The sequence below is a fragment of the Artemia franciscana genome, chromosome 14 (genome assembly GCF_032884065.1).
Source record: "Artemia franciscana chromosome 14, ASM3288406v1, whole genome shotgun sequence".
Lineage (NCBI taxonomy): Eukaryota > Metazoa > Arthropoda > Branchiopoda > Anostraca > Artemiidae > Artemia > Artemia franciscana.
Window position 1 is genome coordinate 34048536 of NC_088876.1, and position 15593 is coordinate 34064128.

A 15593-nucleotide genomic window follows, 5' to 3' on the forward strand; every position below is an offset into this window, starting at 1 on the left:
ACTTTTAAAAAACTATTTTCGATGTTTATTCTATTGGTTTTTTCTTTTTCAAGGGTGAAATTGATGTACTCATTGGCAAAACTAGTACAAACAGCTTCTTTGCTCTGAAAGGATCAGAAGTTATATTTACGGCAAAAGCTTCGTACCAAGTTCAAGGTAACTAATAGGTCATACCAAAGCCTCGTCTGGATTGACACAATTCACCCTGCTAGCAGCAGGACTAGCTTTGAATGGAGAGCTAATCTGAGCGTTCAATTTTCCAATCCCAGTCACCTATCCAAAAATGATCCTTTAACAAAAAATGCTGCTGGCAAGGTGAATGATCTCAATAAAAAACTACAAAATACATGTTTCGTCTCAAGTTTTCACCTCAGTGGCAACAGTTAAAAAGATGACAACGACGTAAAACAACAGTGAAATCTAAGCTATTGAATGCGGCTGCTAGTTCTCATTAAAATTTTACTTTCAAATTAATTGAGAGGTATGGCATGTGTTTCAAAACCTTGGTAACTATGTCGAAAAATAGAGTAGAATATGCATTTTCTGAAAATAAATTTAACTTTTAGAACGTAAATACCACTGGCACAAATTAGTTTGCCAGTGAACTTCATCATATGCTATTGAAACTTAAATCCAGAAAAAATATTATCTGCAAGAATGGTTGGACTCTTCCAAACGGACCTTAATTAAAAACACAAAGAATTCCAATTTTATGGTGATTCTAAATGATTGAATTTCGTCTAAGGATACCCTTCAAAAGCAACTTGATGAATTAAAATTATGAGGGGGAGGGGCACCTTCCCTAATCCCATATGACTGCACATGTTTAACTATAAATGCCCCAGAGATCCCTTGCAGAGTTTTGACTACGAAAGTGCAAAACTTTTATTTAGTTTGTATATAGTATATATATATATATATATATATATATATATATATATATATACCACCGTAACTGGGGCAGATTAGTAGCTTCACCATATGCTATTGAAATTTAGATTAAAAAAAAGTGTTATCTGTGAGAGTGGTTTGACCGAAGACAATTGCCATATTTTAGGTCTAAGGGCTTATTGACAAACTTTAGAAGAAATACCACCATATCACAATATTTAAAATATTTAATATTGAACATGGGAGTCGATATAGTCCCCCATGCTTAAAGGTCTCTATAGAGCCCTTATCCCTCAAAAACTATCGTCAGTTAGTGACAAGTGATGAAAACAATCACAAATGATCATTGTTGCTGCTAAAATCGTGCCGACGATAATAAAATATTACAAACCCTCAGTTTGCAATTTAAAGTGAATACAAAGTAAATTCTATAAATGTTAATTTTTTAAAATGAAAGCAAAGAACGATACTAAAACTAGATACAAATATAAGTTCCCCTACATAAGATGGGAGTTACTTCCCTTTCAATCTTCCGCTTCCTGTGGAAATATTTAATTTTTCTCCTACCTACGTTTAAAGAACAGTTGCTAATCTATTTACTTTCCAAATTAGTGGTTAAAATAAGACGATTAAATTCTCAAGTGAAGCCAGTTTCTACTTTAGTTTTTGCGTAAAGAATGGGTAGGTTATCTGAAGCAGTGTTTGGCGTACTTCCAGAAAATTGACGCAGAGATGGCGTTGTTGGCTGTTTTGATTTTGGAAAAATTCAAAATATCGAACAAATGACAAATTTTCTGCTTTAAAATGCATAGTCGAGCCAGTTTTTTGCCTATATTTTGGCTAGAGAGTTTCTTTAAACAATTACCCTCTCTTTAGGAAAAATTGTGTTTCAGCCCTTACGTGATCAAATTTCTAGATAACTGTATTTAAAACAAAAAGTAAAAATTTTGACATACATTTCAGGTATGTCTGATTTTCTTTGGTTTTCATGCAAATGGGGTGATTATAAATTATCTTTTTTTTAAGGCACACAAGTTTTTATTTGGCAAGAGATTTAATTTTGAATTTTAGGTGGAAGCTACATCATCGGCAAATTTGCTGTGGAACATTCTAGCAAAGGCTTAGGATCATATTTTGCAACTTTGGATGCCGAAACCTCTGTCAGAAATCACCTTGTGTCAGAAATTTTCAAAAAATATATGAGACAGTTCAACACTGACATTTCGAAGTTCTTAACAATTAAAGTAAAGGAGCTTATCAAGGTATGCATTTATTCACCCATGGAAACATTTTAACACCCTACCAGTGTTGCTAACGCTTTGCATTAAACAGTACCAATTTTCTGACTAAAATTGTACCACATGAGATTAATATGATCTGAACAGCAGATTAGAAATTTGCCATAACAAGAAGAAAAATTTCAACAAATTAAAAACTGAACACATATCCAAGTCTGAAAGGAGAGAATAAAACCAGCCGGTGCCGAAAAAATTGATTGTACAAAAACTTTCCAAATGTATCTTATTTTACTGAAGCTTTTAATTTGTTCCAATGCAATATAGTTGTACCACATTAAGCCCGTATATCGACTGTATCGAACTTCTGATTAGAATAATCGTCTCAATGTTTTGATACGATAGCTGTCTCAATGTTCTCAATATATGGTCCTGGTGTACTTGGTAATTTCTTTATGTGAACCTAAGAAGTAATAAGAGCTTATTAGTTCATTGAAACACTTTGAATTTCATCCTGAGAAAGAATTTCTATTAGGCTGAAAGAGAATAAAATATTAGTCTGAAAAGTTTTTGAGCGAGCAAGGTGACCCTTCGGGTGTATTGAGACCACACTACTACCTATAGATTTAATGATGAGAAAATATTCCATAATTGGACCCCCAAAGTAATCCTTCAGACGCATAGAGACAAACACTCCGAGCTATAAATTCAATTTATGAATTTACTCCATAAAATGTGGGTAAGTGGTCCCTCTTTTTACGCTTAATATTCTAAAGAGTCTTCCAAATTTATTCAGGGGAAGGTTGTCTTCATTGTCGGGGCTCCAAGGAGGTCATTGAACAGATTGTCAATTAATTTGATGAAAGAATCGTTCTCGGGAGCCTGAAAAAAGAATGAAATTGTTATTCCCTTGAAGTATTTATGATTGAAACCTATTGGGCAATGGCCTCAAACTCTCTTCTCCAAAAAGGGTCTCTCCTCCAAAAGGGTCTCCTAAAAGGTTAAGTTTTCAACAATAGAATGTATTATATTTATCTATTTTTCTCTCTTAGGAGTGAGGGGGTCTTCAACTACAAAGTCAGGACCCCTATAGTAAACTAAAAAGAATATACAGTAGCTAGAAAAACTGCAAGTTTTATTTACCGAGGATAAATAAGCTTTATGAACGAATATCAATGAATTTCACTTACTATTAGACGGTAAATTTTGCCGTGGGGCTGAGGAGGCCCAAAAGAGACAGCAAGTCCATTTTCACATTGTGCAGGCGGCACACCTCTCAAAAGCCCCGCAGCTTGACTGTGATGAGGCTCCGGGGCTGAAGGAGGCGTATAATGTTCGTTTAGGTTGGAGGGCTTCTCCCTGCTTTTCAGGGGGTCGAAGGGGGCACATTCTCGCCTCGTATGAAGGGCGTTGTTCCTGAAGGCACGGCATTCTTGCCATACACTATGAGAGTTAGTCTCGAAGGCCCGTAGGCTTCACTACCTTGCTTGCGGAGGGCGGAAGGGTCCGTAATCACCCTAATTTGTGGGGGGGGGCGTTTTTCTTGAAGGCACGGCATTCTTGCAATACACTATGACAGTTGGTCATGAAGGCCTTGCGGCTTCACTAAGCAATAAGCAATATGGACCTCCATAAGCAATATGGAGGATAGAAGGGCCCTTATTCTCCCTCCTTTGGGGGGGGGGGCTCGGAAGAGCTGGAAAAGTCACTGTGTATATGGGCAGCATTCTCCCCGCATTTTATAATCCTTGGTTTCTTTGCCAGAGGCGGGCATTGGTCTGAATTTTCCTTATAAAGAAATAAAATCGTGGTTTCCCACGCAGTGTAAAAATACATCTTATTTGATCATTTATGGATATGAGATTTCATAAGAAAAGGACATATATGGTTAACATATATATTTTTCTCTTAGCATTCAGAATTAACCCCATCTCCCCCCCCCCCTATTCACCTTGAAGTTGCCCACCCTTAGGGAAAAGGACGTAATGATACGAAACTATAGGGGCAGATGTTAGCAAATGCTGTGCAACGCCAGGGGGATTAACGAGTGGAATATAAACTTTAATAGGGATTCAAGGGACCTCCATAAACTTAGTGAGGGGGTAAGCCAAAAATGAAAAATTTAAAGTATTAAATTTCACAAAGCGTAAATATTTTCTTTGATTTTTTATTCCTTCTACATTACAATAAGGGAAAAAACAATCTTGACATTTCAGCTCCAAAGTTTTATAAGTGTTTTTAAATTTAATAAGCGAAAAGATCTGAAAAAAATTCAACTTTAATAAATCATCCCCTTTGCTCTCATACCCTTGGTGCATACTTACTTCCCCTTTCTTTATCTTATTAAGAAACCTTTCGCAAGATCTATATTGGCCCTCCTGCTTAGATTGTCAATTTTATATGCAAGTATTTAAGATTAGAAGTAGTTTTCACAGCCCCACGATGATAAAAGAAACCTTTTTCAAAGAACGTTATAGAAAAAGGATTTTACAAATTTTGCATATCGAGCCGTCTGAGAATTTTAATGCTTCAATTCCAGTCTGAGAATTTGAAACTCCGACCACAATACATTAATCAAATGAGAATACAAAGGCTTCGCACATATTTATTTTAAAAGGTGGTAATATAGGCTTGGTACATGCTTCAAAATAACTTCCCAGGACAAGTCTTAAGACCCGTTTCATTTCCCTAGCCCATCTCCTTTCAAAAATAGCAAAAACTAGCTGAACTTGATTTTTTTTTGGGGGGGGAGATTTAGACAACTTTTTTATGAGAAGCACTTATGATAATAGACTACGCTAGAGAAAATTATAGGTGAAAAATACTACCCACGTCCTCATTTAACGCATAACGGATAGATAAGTTGCATTTATGTAACCATTCCACGCGAAAAAGGAATTTGTTTCACCTTACAAAGCAGTTATTAGAAGTGACCCTTTTGTTAATTAACTTACGCTCGATTTATGCTCTATTTCCTTGAATAGATATTGACCATTTAAAATGGAACTAATCACATTCCCCATAAGGAAATATTAATCATAACTAGCTCTACTTTCTTCGAAATCAAAGATTTAGTGTAAATATACCGTGCTTTTGCGTCATTTTATGCAAAGATTTAACTAACTAAAGTCATCAGTTTTGTAGACAAAGGATATATTTCACTGAAATACAAAAAAACCCTTTTTTGCACAATTACAGTGAGAAATATCAAAGCACCCCACTTCCTTAATTAGCTAACAACAGGCCGGTGGTGATAATGCGCTGTAGTTAAAGGCTTAAACCCAATAGTTGATGGATAATATTTTACTCGTATTTAACCTGTCCACAGGCTAGTTAAAAGCATATTGAAATTGCAGATGAGAAAAAGCATATATTTTAACGCAATAAATTAGATATTTATCGCGATAAAACTTTTTATGGGAGGGGGTAGGACTTTAGCTGTTAATTCAATATAGTGATTTATATCAGCTCAAATTTGACTATAATATTGACTCTTTTTGGGTGGGAGAGGGGGGTATATAGATAAAGGCTTACCTGTCGACATCTTTAAGACATATCCATTTCAGAAATCAACTTTTTTCACGCTCCAGATCTAATAAAAGACTGATGGTGAAGTTTGTTCAATACCCATTTTAATGCTCCCAGGGACAAAGGTAAGTACCTAGTTCCGGTAGAAGAATAACGGATCACGTGACATTTCTGTTGCCTTGAAATAGCGGGATATCTATTGTTTACCAACAAGCTTTTGTTCCTAGGAAATTCAATGCATGTCTAGACTCTATAACGGTTCTGCTAATATAAAATGGCGGGGAATTCATTGTTTGCCGGCACAAAATGCCTGTGACCGTAAAGTACGAAAATATTGGATGATTTAAGGACCATTATCTTATTTGAAGGGGTTCTGAAGGTTTTTTCTGGCCCTCGTGGGTTTTTAAACATAACGACCAAAGAAAACACAATTTAGTAGGACCCCGAAGGTTTTTTAAAGAATCAAAGAAACTACTATGTAGCAACCAAAGAAACGCTGATTTAGTAGGCCTCCGAATGTTCCCCCTTATTACCTTGGGACTTTAAGTAATTAACATATTCATCGTTTAAAAAACTCACTCTATGACGTAGGTGCACTTCACCGTTACAGATGCGCTATTGCGTAAGACTCAGGTGCGCGTAATAGCTTCTTGAGGAGCGTAGTAGCTCCAAATGAATGCCCCCTATCTGTCTACCATAAACTGGAACCCCGTCACTTCCCACATATGTGTCAAGATTGTTAATATATATATATATATATATATATATATATATATATATATATATATATATATATATATGTATATATATATATATATATATATATATATATATATATATATATATATATATATATATATATATATATATATGTATATATATATATATATATATATATATATATATATATATATATATATATATATATATATATATATATATATATATATATATATATATATATATATATGCCCCCTATCTGTCTACCATAAACTGGAACCCCGTCACTTCCCACATATGTGTCAAGATTGTTAATATATATATATATATATATATATATATATATATATATATATATATATATATATTGAATAGTTGATGATTTTTCTAACTTAAGTTGTAGAGGATGCCTTTGACATAACAAAAAGGAATTATCCTCCAGAGAAGGCTTTAAACCATAATCGGGATAGTAGACGGACTGGTCTTTTTTAGAAGTATAAACACAGCAAAAGAGAAAAATTGAATAATGAAGGGTAACAAATTTGTAGTTGATCATAATTAGCCTTCGCTTTTCAACGTGTTTTTAATAATTTGCTTAGTAATTATAGAAATTTAATTTACTTTTCCTCCGTTAATAAATAAAAAAACAGAGTTCAACTATATAAATACACAGCCAACTTTTGATAGCTCTTAATAGACTTGTAAAAATTTTTAAACATTAAAATCTTTTTGATATTTGCAAGTCCTAATGGTACAGTTTGGAATAACTTAGAAGGTTCTGTCAGCAACCTTCTTTTTTCCCCACTTATTGAAATCTGTCAAAGGAACCAATTCCTTTGACAGACAAAACTAGTTTGGAGATAAGCCAGTGTGGGGAATTGAACTCACCGAGTGTGCATTAGAATCAACAACATGAACTTGTTTCACATTCTGCGCGTCACCTTTTTTATTGTATCCATTGGGAACAATGGCGATGTTTGCTTTACCGTGTATTTTCATACTGATAAAGATTTTGCTGTATACTTTTTTATTCAAAGTGAGCAACTCTTTTCTTATTTTCAATCAAATATCCAATTATTTTTGTATATATATTTTATTTTGCATTAATATGAATTGTCGTCCCTGAGGGGCATATTCCCTAAAAGCTGTTTAGTTACTAGGACAATCAAGTGAAAATGTGAAAGACTGTAAGTCGTGGTGTCAAAACCGAGTTTTCTTACTGATCCGAGATTATTACAGAATATGAACTGAATAATATGATATTATCCAGATTTTTGTAAAAAAAAAAAAAAAAAAAAAAAAAAAAAAAAAAAAAAAAAAAAAAAAAAACTAGCAAGGTAATCAGTAATTTTTCCTTTGGGTGTTTATTGATGTATTTAAACTCTAAACGCTTTTCAAAAAAGATTGTTCATGCTAGGAGAATTCAATATCTAGAATATTTTATGATATTGGAGGGAATTGTATATCAGTTTGATTTTCTCATTATTTTTTCCGACTAATGTCATTTTTTTTTATCTTAAACCTGTTTTTAACCTCTTTCAATTGTAGCCTATTTTTAACTTCTGTTAACCTCTTTGATGGTATGGCTTTTATTCAAATGTTAAGTGATCTTAATGTTAACTTAAGTGAGCTTTTATGATACTAGGAAGGGATACGCCAGTAGTCTTATCAGAAAATCTTGCTTGCCTCTTTTCTTGCAGATCTTGCATATTGTATATCATTTTAATTGATTTAACACATATCAGTTTTATCTATTTGATCAGAAGATCTTGCTTGTCTACGTTGTATTTTTATCTGTTGTTCTAATATTTTTGTTCATTTTTATTTTTCTCTCTTCAATTCTTGTCTAGCCTTACCACGCATTTCTTTTTTGGGATGTCTTTTCTTTCAGATCTTGCATATTGTATATCAGTTTTAATTGATTTAACATATATCAGTTTTATCTATTTGATCAGAAGATCTTGCTTGTCTACGTTGTATTTTTATCTGTTGTTCTAATATTTTTGTTCATTTTTATTTTTCTCTCTTCAATTCTTGTCTAGCCCTACCACGCATTTCTTTTTTTGATGTCTTTTCTTTCAGATCTTGCATATTGTATATCAGTTTGACCTGATCGTCTTAGTAAGTTTTTTATTTAGGCTTCATTATTTTCATTAAACATACATAGTTTGGTATAGATGTAGGACAGTGATTCTTTAGGAGGTGGCATGTTAAAACACCATCTTATGCTCTTTTTTATGATTGAAGTCACGTGTTGTAATAATTCCCCCCCCCCCCAGTGATTCCATTCTTAGCCTTAGGATGTACATACAAAACTAAAAGTTGACACTAAAACAATGAAATTCTTACTTTATAACATGCAGACTATTTATATTAATCAGATTATCTTGTTTCGTGCCATTATCATTCGTATATTTTACTCATTTACAATAGTACTTGTATCGAATATTCAATCAGTCACTCAGGCTAATTTGCCTGATTCAATCAGGCAAAATTTGCATTTACTGACAAAATTATTTTCAGTTCATTAATTAGATAGCTATTTACTTTTTAATTATTTTTTTCATCATTTAGATTTTTTTAATTGTTTGATTTGTATTAGCTTATTTTTATTTGATTAATTAATTAATATGTGATCAAATATTTTCGTTTATTAACAGTGCCCTCTAATTTTTATAATAAAAATAAAATTTCGGGATAACTTCAAGTCTACACAGCAGACACAGTTATACAACGGATCAAAATATGGAAACAACTCAAAGTTAATATAGTATAAATGTTATATAAGGGTCCATCACGGGGGAGGGGGGGCAACATCAGGGTACCATCCATTATTCTGTAAAGGAGCAACAAATAAGGAATCGAGTGTACTAATTTTGTTTTATGTTAGTTTTGCACATCGCCTAGTTATTGAGAAATTCGGATTGGCTCAAATTGCTGCTAGTTAAGTTTTTGTATTAGTAAAATCTTGTTGTGAATGGACCTTTAAAGTTTCATGCCGAGAAGACGCCTCACTTAAAGGCTTAGAACCAAGGGAATACAACTTGAAACAAATCAGGTTGTATTAATTCTTAACGATCTATTTTTTATTTTATTTTCTAAAAGACTAACGTCTAAAGTATTTTCAATACATGGGTTATTTCTTATTGTGTGTTAAATTTCTATCTGAAAATACACTTGACATTGTTAATCCTTCAGAAATATGATTAATTACTTAAATATATGCATCTTTTGTTTGCAACGACTTTTAGAACAGCCTTTTTGGCCTCTGAAACTCCTACTGTCCCCCAAAAAATCTTTAAGCCCTTAAACTACATCCCTTGAAACTAGATCAACATATAATACCTATTTAGCTTTTATGCATGGTTTTAAGAACCTTAAATTATTTTTTTGTCATTTTTAGGTTTTCAAACACGAGTCTCGAGAAATTGGTAATGCCAATGCCTATATTGATGAAGTCCTCATTCTGGTTCGAGAGAAAGTTATTTCTGATGGTCTTGATAGAATTGTATTGCCGAATATATCCCTCTCTTTCAGGTAATTATATTTACTTATAGCCATACGGTATATATATATATATATATATATATATATATATATATATATATATATATATATATATATATATATATATATATATATATATATATATATATATATATATATATGCAGTCTTGAATATCAGTCTCACGCTGCTGCAGATAAGTGAAACTTTCAGCACCCGTCAAAAAGAATACCCCTAGGTTGGGTTTCAATTTAACTCGAAGATGTCTGAAAATGTTCTGTTTAACAAGAAGTGCTTACCTCCCCTACTAATAGAACTCGAAAAACTTACCGTTAAGCTTAACTTACCGATAACTAAACCGTTAAGCTCAGCCAGGTCCTTCCTTCAACCCACGAGGTCGCACCTCATTGACCATCTTAATCGTCAAATTGCGGCTAGTTATGCCTATGTTATTATATGCAAATTCTTTTTCAACTGTCATGTACTCGCTGGTCTTTATAACCCAGTAGCCCTCCCTCACATCTTACATATTGCTCCATTCCGAAAAAATCCTCAAAATCTAACTAATGTAAAATCCCTTCGTTGTTTTTTCCGTTTTACAAAATGTTTATTGAGCCTATCAACTTGGCATATAAATATTTTATTAGTTCAAAGTTATAAAATTCTTGAGCCTGTGCTGGGATATCTCTCAGGCTAGTGCTAAACATATTGAAAAAAACACTACTGTTTACGAATTAGGTCCGCTCCTAGTGCAGTAATTAAATAAAAAAAAAAATTTCAACAAAAAGTAAGGACCAACATTAAAACTTAAAACAAACATAAATTATTAGCTATATGAGGGGAATCTGCCCCCTTCACGTCACCTCGCTCTTTATGCTATAATTTCACTTTTTGTTTCAATTATTTAAGAATGGCTCCTGAAACGTAAGGGCCGTTTAATTTGAATTATAAGCTTTTTTAAAAGTACAGCTTTTGACGAGCCTTTAGATCAATACATAAAAGGGCTACTGAAGTGGGGGGGGGTGAAGGTAGAAATTAACTTCTAAGTTTCACTCAAACTAAGCCTAAATATGGATGCTGTGGGTGATAGTTCCCTTCTTAATGTAGAAATTTTATTCTTGTTTAACATACAGGAGTTAATTTATAGTCTTACTGACACAAACGATGGAGAAGCAGAGAGGGGTGGAATTCTTGAGCATGTTTAGGTAATTTAAAGGGGGATCAGGTGATTAAAGATCTGTGTTTTTAATGAGGTTTAAATGGAAATATCAACTTTGATATTATTTTTATATTAGACAGTTGGTGATAAAAAAAACTGTAAGTGAGAAGCTATAATTGTAAAAAAAAACCTAAAAAAGGGGAATTTGGCTCACATTATATACACTTAAAGAGCTGTATCTTTGTGATGATTTCAAGCGGGTAAATCTCTTTAAGTTTAAGTCATCCATCAAATGTTAAGAGCCTGAAAAAATATGTCCAGTAGTTGAAAAAGGGAAAAAGCAACCCATAGAGGATGAGTGATTTCGATGAAAATTACGCCGTCGAATACACCATATACGAAAAACATACTGTAGACGTTCCAAATCCTTGTCTACAAAAATACGAAATTCTGCCTTCTTTTTTTTTTCGACAAGAATGGTCACGGATGCATGACTACTTGTTTGTAGTTTTAGTCCCAAGAGTTATCACGAACCATTGGTTTGATATATTGGAAGAATACTCAGCAGAAAGAAAATCAAATGAGCTATTGGCCTTTTTAATAACCATAGGATATCATGCTGAAATAAAGGAGAGTTTTCTACCATCCTGGGCCCTTCTTGGTCACGACATGGTTTTCAGCAATCGGCGATCTTTTGTATCAACAAGAGTCGAAACCCTGCACAGACAGTCTCAAGCCTATTACCTCTGATTCGTAACATATTCATGCCTAAAAATATTATGCTACTACAGGATTATGCTGCTTTACATTGTGCTTTCCAGTTTAAGAGAGTATGGGTAACTTATGAAAGTGGAAACTTGCACTAGTCTTGACCAAAAACTATCAACACTATCAAGCGTTGGGCAACACGGGCATTTTTCAAGTTTCTTAACTGTTTTTGTTAGGAACTGAGATCAGACACTTATTATTATTATTAACTAGCTGTTGGGGTGGCGCTTCACGCCACCCCAACACCTAGTTGGTGGGGGCGCTTCGCGCCCCCCCCAAGCCCCCCCGCGCGCGTAAGTCGTTACGCGCCATATTAGTTACGCGCCATTGTAGTTGTGTCCCTATGTCCCACCTGTGAATATATATATATATATATATATATATATATATATATATATATATATATATATATATATATATATATATATATATATATATATATAATATATATATATATATATATATATATATATATATATATATATATATATATATATATATATATATATATATATATATATATATATATATATATATATATATATATATATATATATATATATATATGTTTTTAACTACGTAAAACTTGCGAATATACAACATTCTTTGCTGTCCCATTGTCTGTGCATATAAATAGATTGTCAGGTTTACCGACTCTTGAACATGCAACATATAATGGTCCATGGGAAAACAATCCGTATTCAGATCTATACCTCATGATTCTAATGATTGCCCTTGAGCTTTGTTGATGGTGATTGCTAATCGACCATTCCCTGAGTCGCCATCGTCATTTATATATCCCCCTGTGCACCCCGGCGTCCCCTTTGTAGTTATGTCCCTGTGTCCCGGTCGTCATTTATATTCCCTGTGTCCCGGTCGTCATTTGTGTCCCGGTGTTCCAGTCTGTGATTTCTCTTTGAGTGTCCCGGGCGTCATTTATATTCCTTGTGTCCCGGTGTCCCGGTCGTCATTTATATCCCCCTGTGCCCCCCGGCGTCCCCATTGTAGTTGTGTCCCTGTGTCCCGGTCGTCATTTATATTCCCTGTGTCCCGGTCGTCATTTGTATCCCGGTGTCCCGGTCTGTATATACATTCGTTTTTTAGTTTTGTTTTTCTCCTTTATTTTTTTCCTTTTTCCTTTTTTTTCTTTTTTAGTTTATTTAGATTTTTAGATTTTTTAGTTTTTTTATTAGTTTTTAGTTTTTACCATTTTTTTAGTTTTTTTAGTTTTTTTTTTTACTTATGTCCTGGTCGTCATTTATACTCCCTGTGTCCCGGTCGTCATTTGTGTCTCGGTGCTTTGTTGATTGCTAATTTATATTATATTTATATTTATATTTTTTATATTTATTAATATTTTTTTAGTTTTCTTTTTCTCTTATTTTTCAGTTTTTTCCTTTTTTTTAGTTTTTTCTTTTTTAGTTTTTAGTTTTTTTTGTTTTTTACCTTTTTTTAGTTGTTTTAGTTTTTTTAGTTTTTTAGCTTTTTTAGTTTTTTTATTAGTTTTTAGTTTTTTTTTAGTTTTTGCCTTTTTTTAGTTTTTTCAGTTTTTTTTTAGTTTTTAGTTTTTTACCTTTTTTTAATTTTTTTAGTTTTTTAGCTTTTTTAGTTTTTTTTCTTTTTAGTTTTTTTTGTAGTTTTTACCTTTTTTAGTTTTTTTTCTTCTTTTGTATTAGTGTGAAATAATTCAGACGTCATATGCGGACAAACACGACGTCACTCGACAGACAGACAGACAGACATAACCCACAAACAACTTATTTTTATATATATTTATTCATATTTTTTTAGTTTTCTTTTTCTCTTTTATTTTTCAGTTTTTTCCTTTTTTTTAGTTTTTTTCTTTTTTAGTTTTTAGTTTTTTTTAGTTTTTTAACTTTTTTTTAGTTTTTTTTAGTTTTTTTAGTTTTTTAGCTTTTTTAGTTTTTTTATTAGTTTTTATTTTTTTTGTAGTTTTTGCCTTTTTTTTATTTTTTTCAGTTTTTTTTTAGTTATTAGATTTTTACCTTTTTTTTAGTTTTTTTTAGTTTTTTAGCTTTTTTAGTTTTTTTTTCTTTTTAGTTTTTTTTGTAGTTTTTACCTTTTTTAGTTTTTTTCTACTTTTGTATTAGTGTGAAATAATTCAGACGTCATATGCGGACAAACATGACGTCACCTGATCCATCCACAGATCCACACACAGACAACTTATTTTTATATATATAGACTAGCTGTTGGGGTGGCGCTTCGCACCACCCCAACACCTAGTTGGTGGGGGCGCTTCGTGCCCCCCCCCCAAGCCCCCCCGCGCGCGTAAGTCGTTACGCGCCATATTAGTTACGCGCCATTGTAGTTGTGTCCCTGTGTCCCACCTGTGAATATAGATAGATATATATATATATATATATATATATATATATATATATATATATATATATATATATATATATATATATATATATATATATATATATATATATATATATATATATATATATATATATATATATATATATATATATATATATATATATATATATATATATATATATATATATATATATATATATATATATATATGTTTTTAACTACGTAAAACTTGCGAATATACAACATTCTTTGCTGTCCCATTGTCTGTGCATATAAATAGATTGTCAGGTTTACCGACTCTTGAACATGCAACATATAATGGTCCATGGGAAAACAATCCGTATTCAGATCTATACCTCATGATTCTAATGATTGCCCTTGAGCTTCGTTGATGGTGATTGCTAATCGACCATTCCCTGAGTCGCCATCGTCATTTATATATCCCCCTGTGCACCCCGGCGTCCCCTTTGTAGTTATGTCCCTGTGTCCCGGTCGTCATTTATATTCCCTGTGTCCCGGTCGTCATTTGTGTCCCGGTGTTCCAGTCTGTGATTTCTCTTCCCGGTGTCCCGGTCGTCATTTATATCCCCCTGTGCCCCCCGGCGTCCCCATTGTAGTTGTGTCCCTGTGTCCCGGTCGTCATTTATATTCCCTGTGTCCCGGTCGTCATTTGTATCCCGGTGTCCCGGTCTGTATATACATTCGTTTTTTAGTTTTGTTTTTCTCCTTTATTTTTTTCCTTTTTTCTTTTTTTTCTTTTTTAGTTTATTTAGATTTTTAGATTTTTTAGTTTTTTTATTAGTTTTTAGTTTTTTTGTAGTTTTTACCATTTTTTTAGTTTTTTTAGTTTTTTTTTTTTACTTATGTCCTGGTCGTCATTTATACTCCCTGTGTCCCGGTCGTCATTTGTGTCTCGGTGCTTTGTTGATTGCTAATTTATATTATATTTATATTTATATTTTTTATATTTATTAATATTTTTTTACTTTTCTTTTTCTCTTATTTTTCAGTTTTTTCCTTTTTTTAGTTTTTTCTTTTTTAGTTTTTAGTTTTTTTTTGTTTTTTACCTTTTTTTAGTTTTTTTAGTTTTTTTAGTTTTTTAGCTTTTTTAGTTTTTTTATTAGTTTTTAGTTTTTTTTTAGTTTTTGCCTTTTTTTAGTTTTTTCAGTTTTTTTTAGTTTTTAGTTTTTTACCTTTTTTTAGTTTTTTTTAGTTTTTTAGCTTTTTTAGTTTTTTTTCTTTTTAGTTTTTTTTGTAGTTTTTACCTTTTTTAGTTTTTTTTTCTTCTTTTGTATTAGTGTGAAATAATTCAGACGTCATATGCGGACAAACACGACGTCACTCGACAGACAGACAGACAGACATAACCCACAAACAACTTATTTTTATATATATTTATTCATATTTTTTTAGTTTTCTTTTTCTCTTTTATTTTTCA

At 32.4% G+C, this 15593-nt stretch overlaps 1 protein-coding gene across 1 annotated transcript in view; it reads left to right on the forward strand.

Annotated features, from left to right (window-relative positions):
• The window catches only part of LOC136035628 (uncharacterized), a 75755-nt gene that overhangs the window by 38230 nt on the left and 21932 nt on the right, over window positions 1-15593 (forward strand). The window contains exons 4-6 of the mRNA XM_065717522.1: window positions 54-156; window positions 1963-2153; window positions 9778-9911. Coding sequence (XP_065573594.1) covers window positions 54-156; window positions 1963-2153; window positions 9778-9911 — 428 coding nt within the window. The remainder of the gene's footprint in view (window positions 1-53; window positions 157-1962; window positions 2154-9777; window positions 9912-15593) is intronic.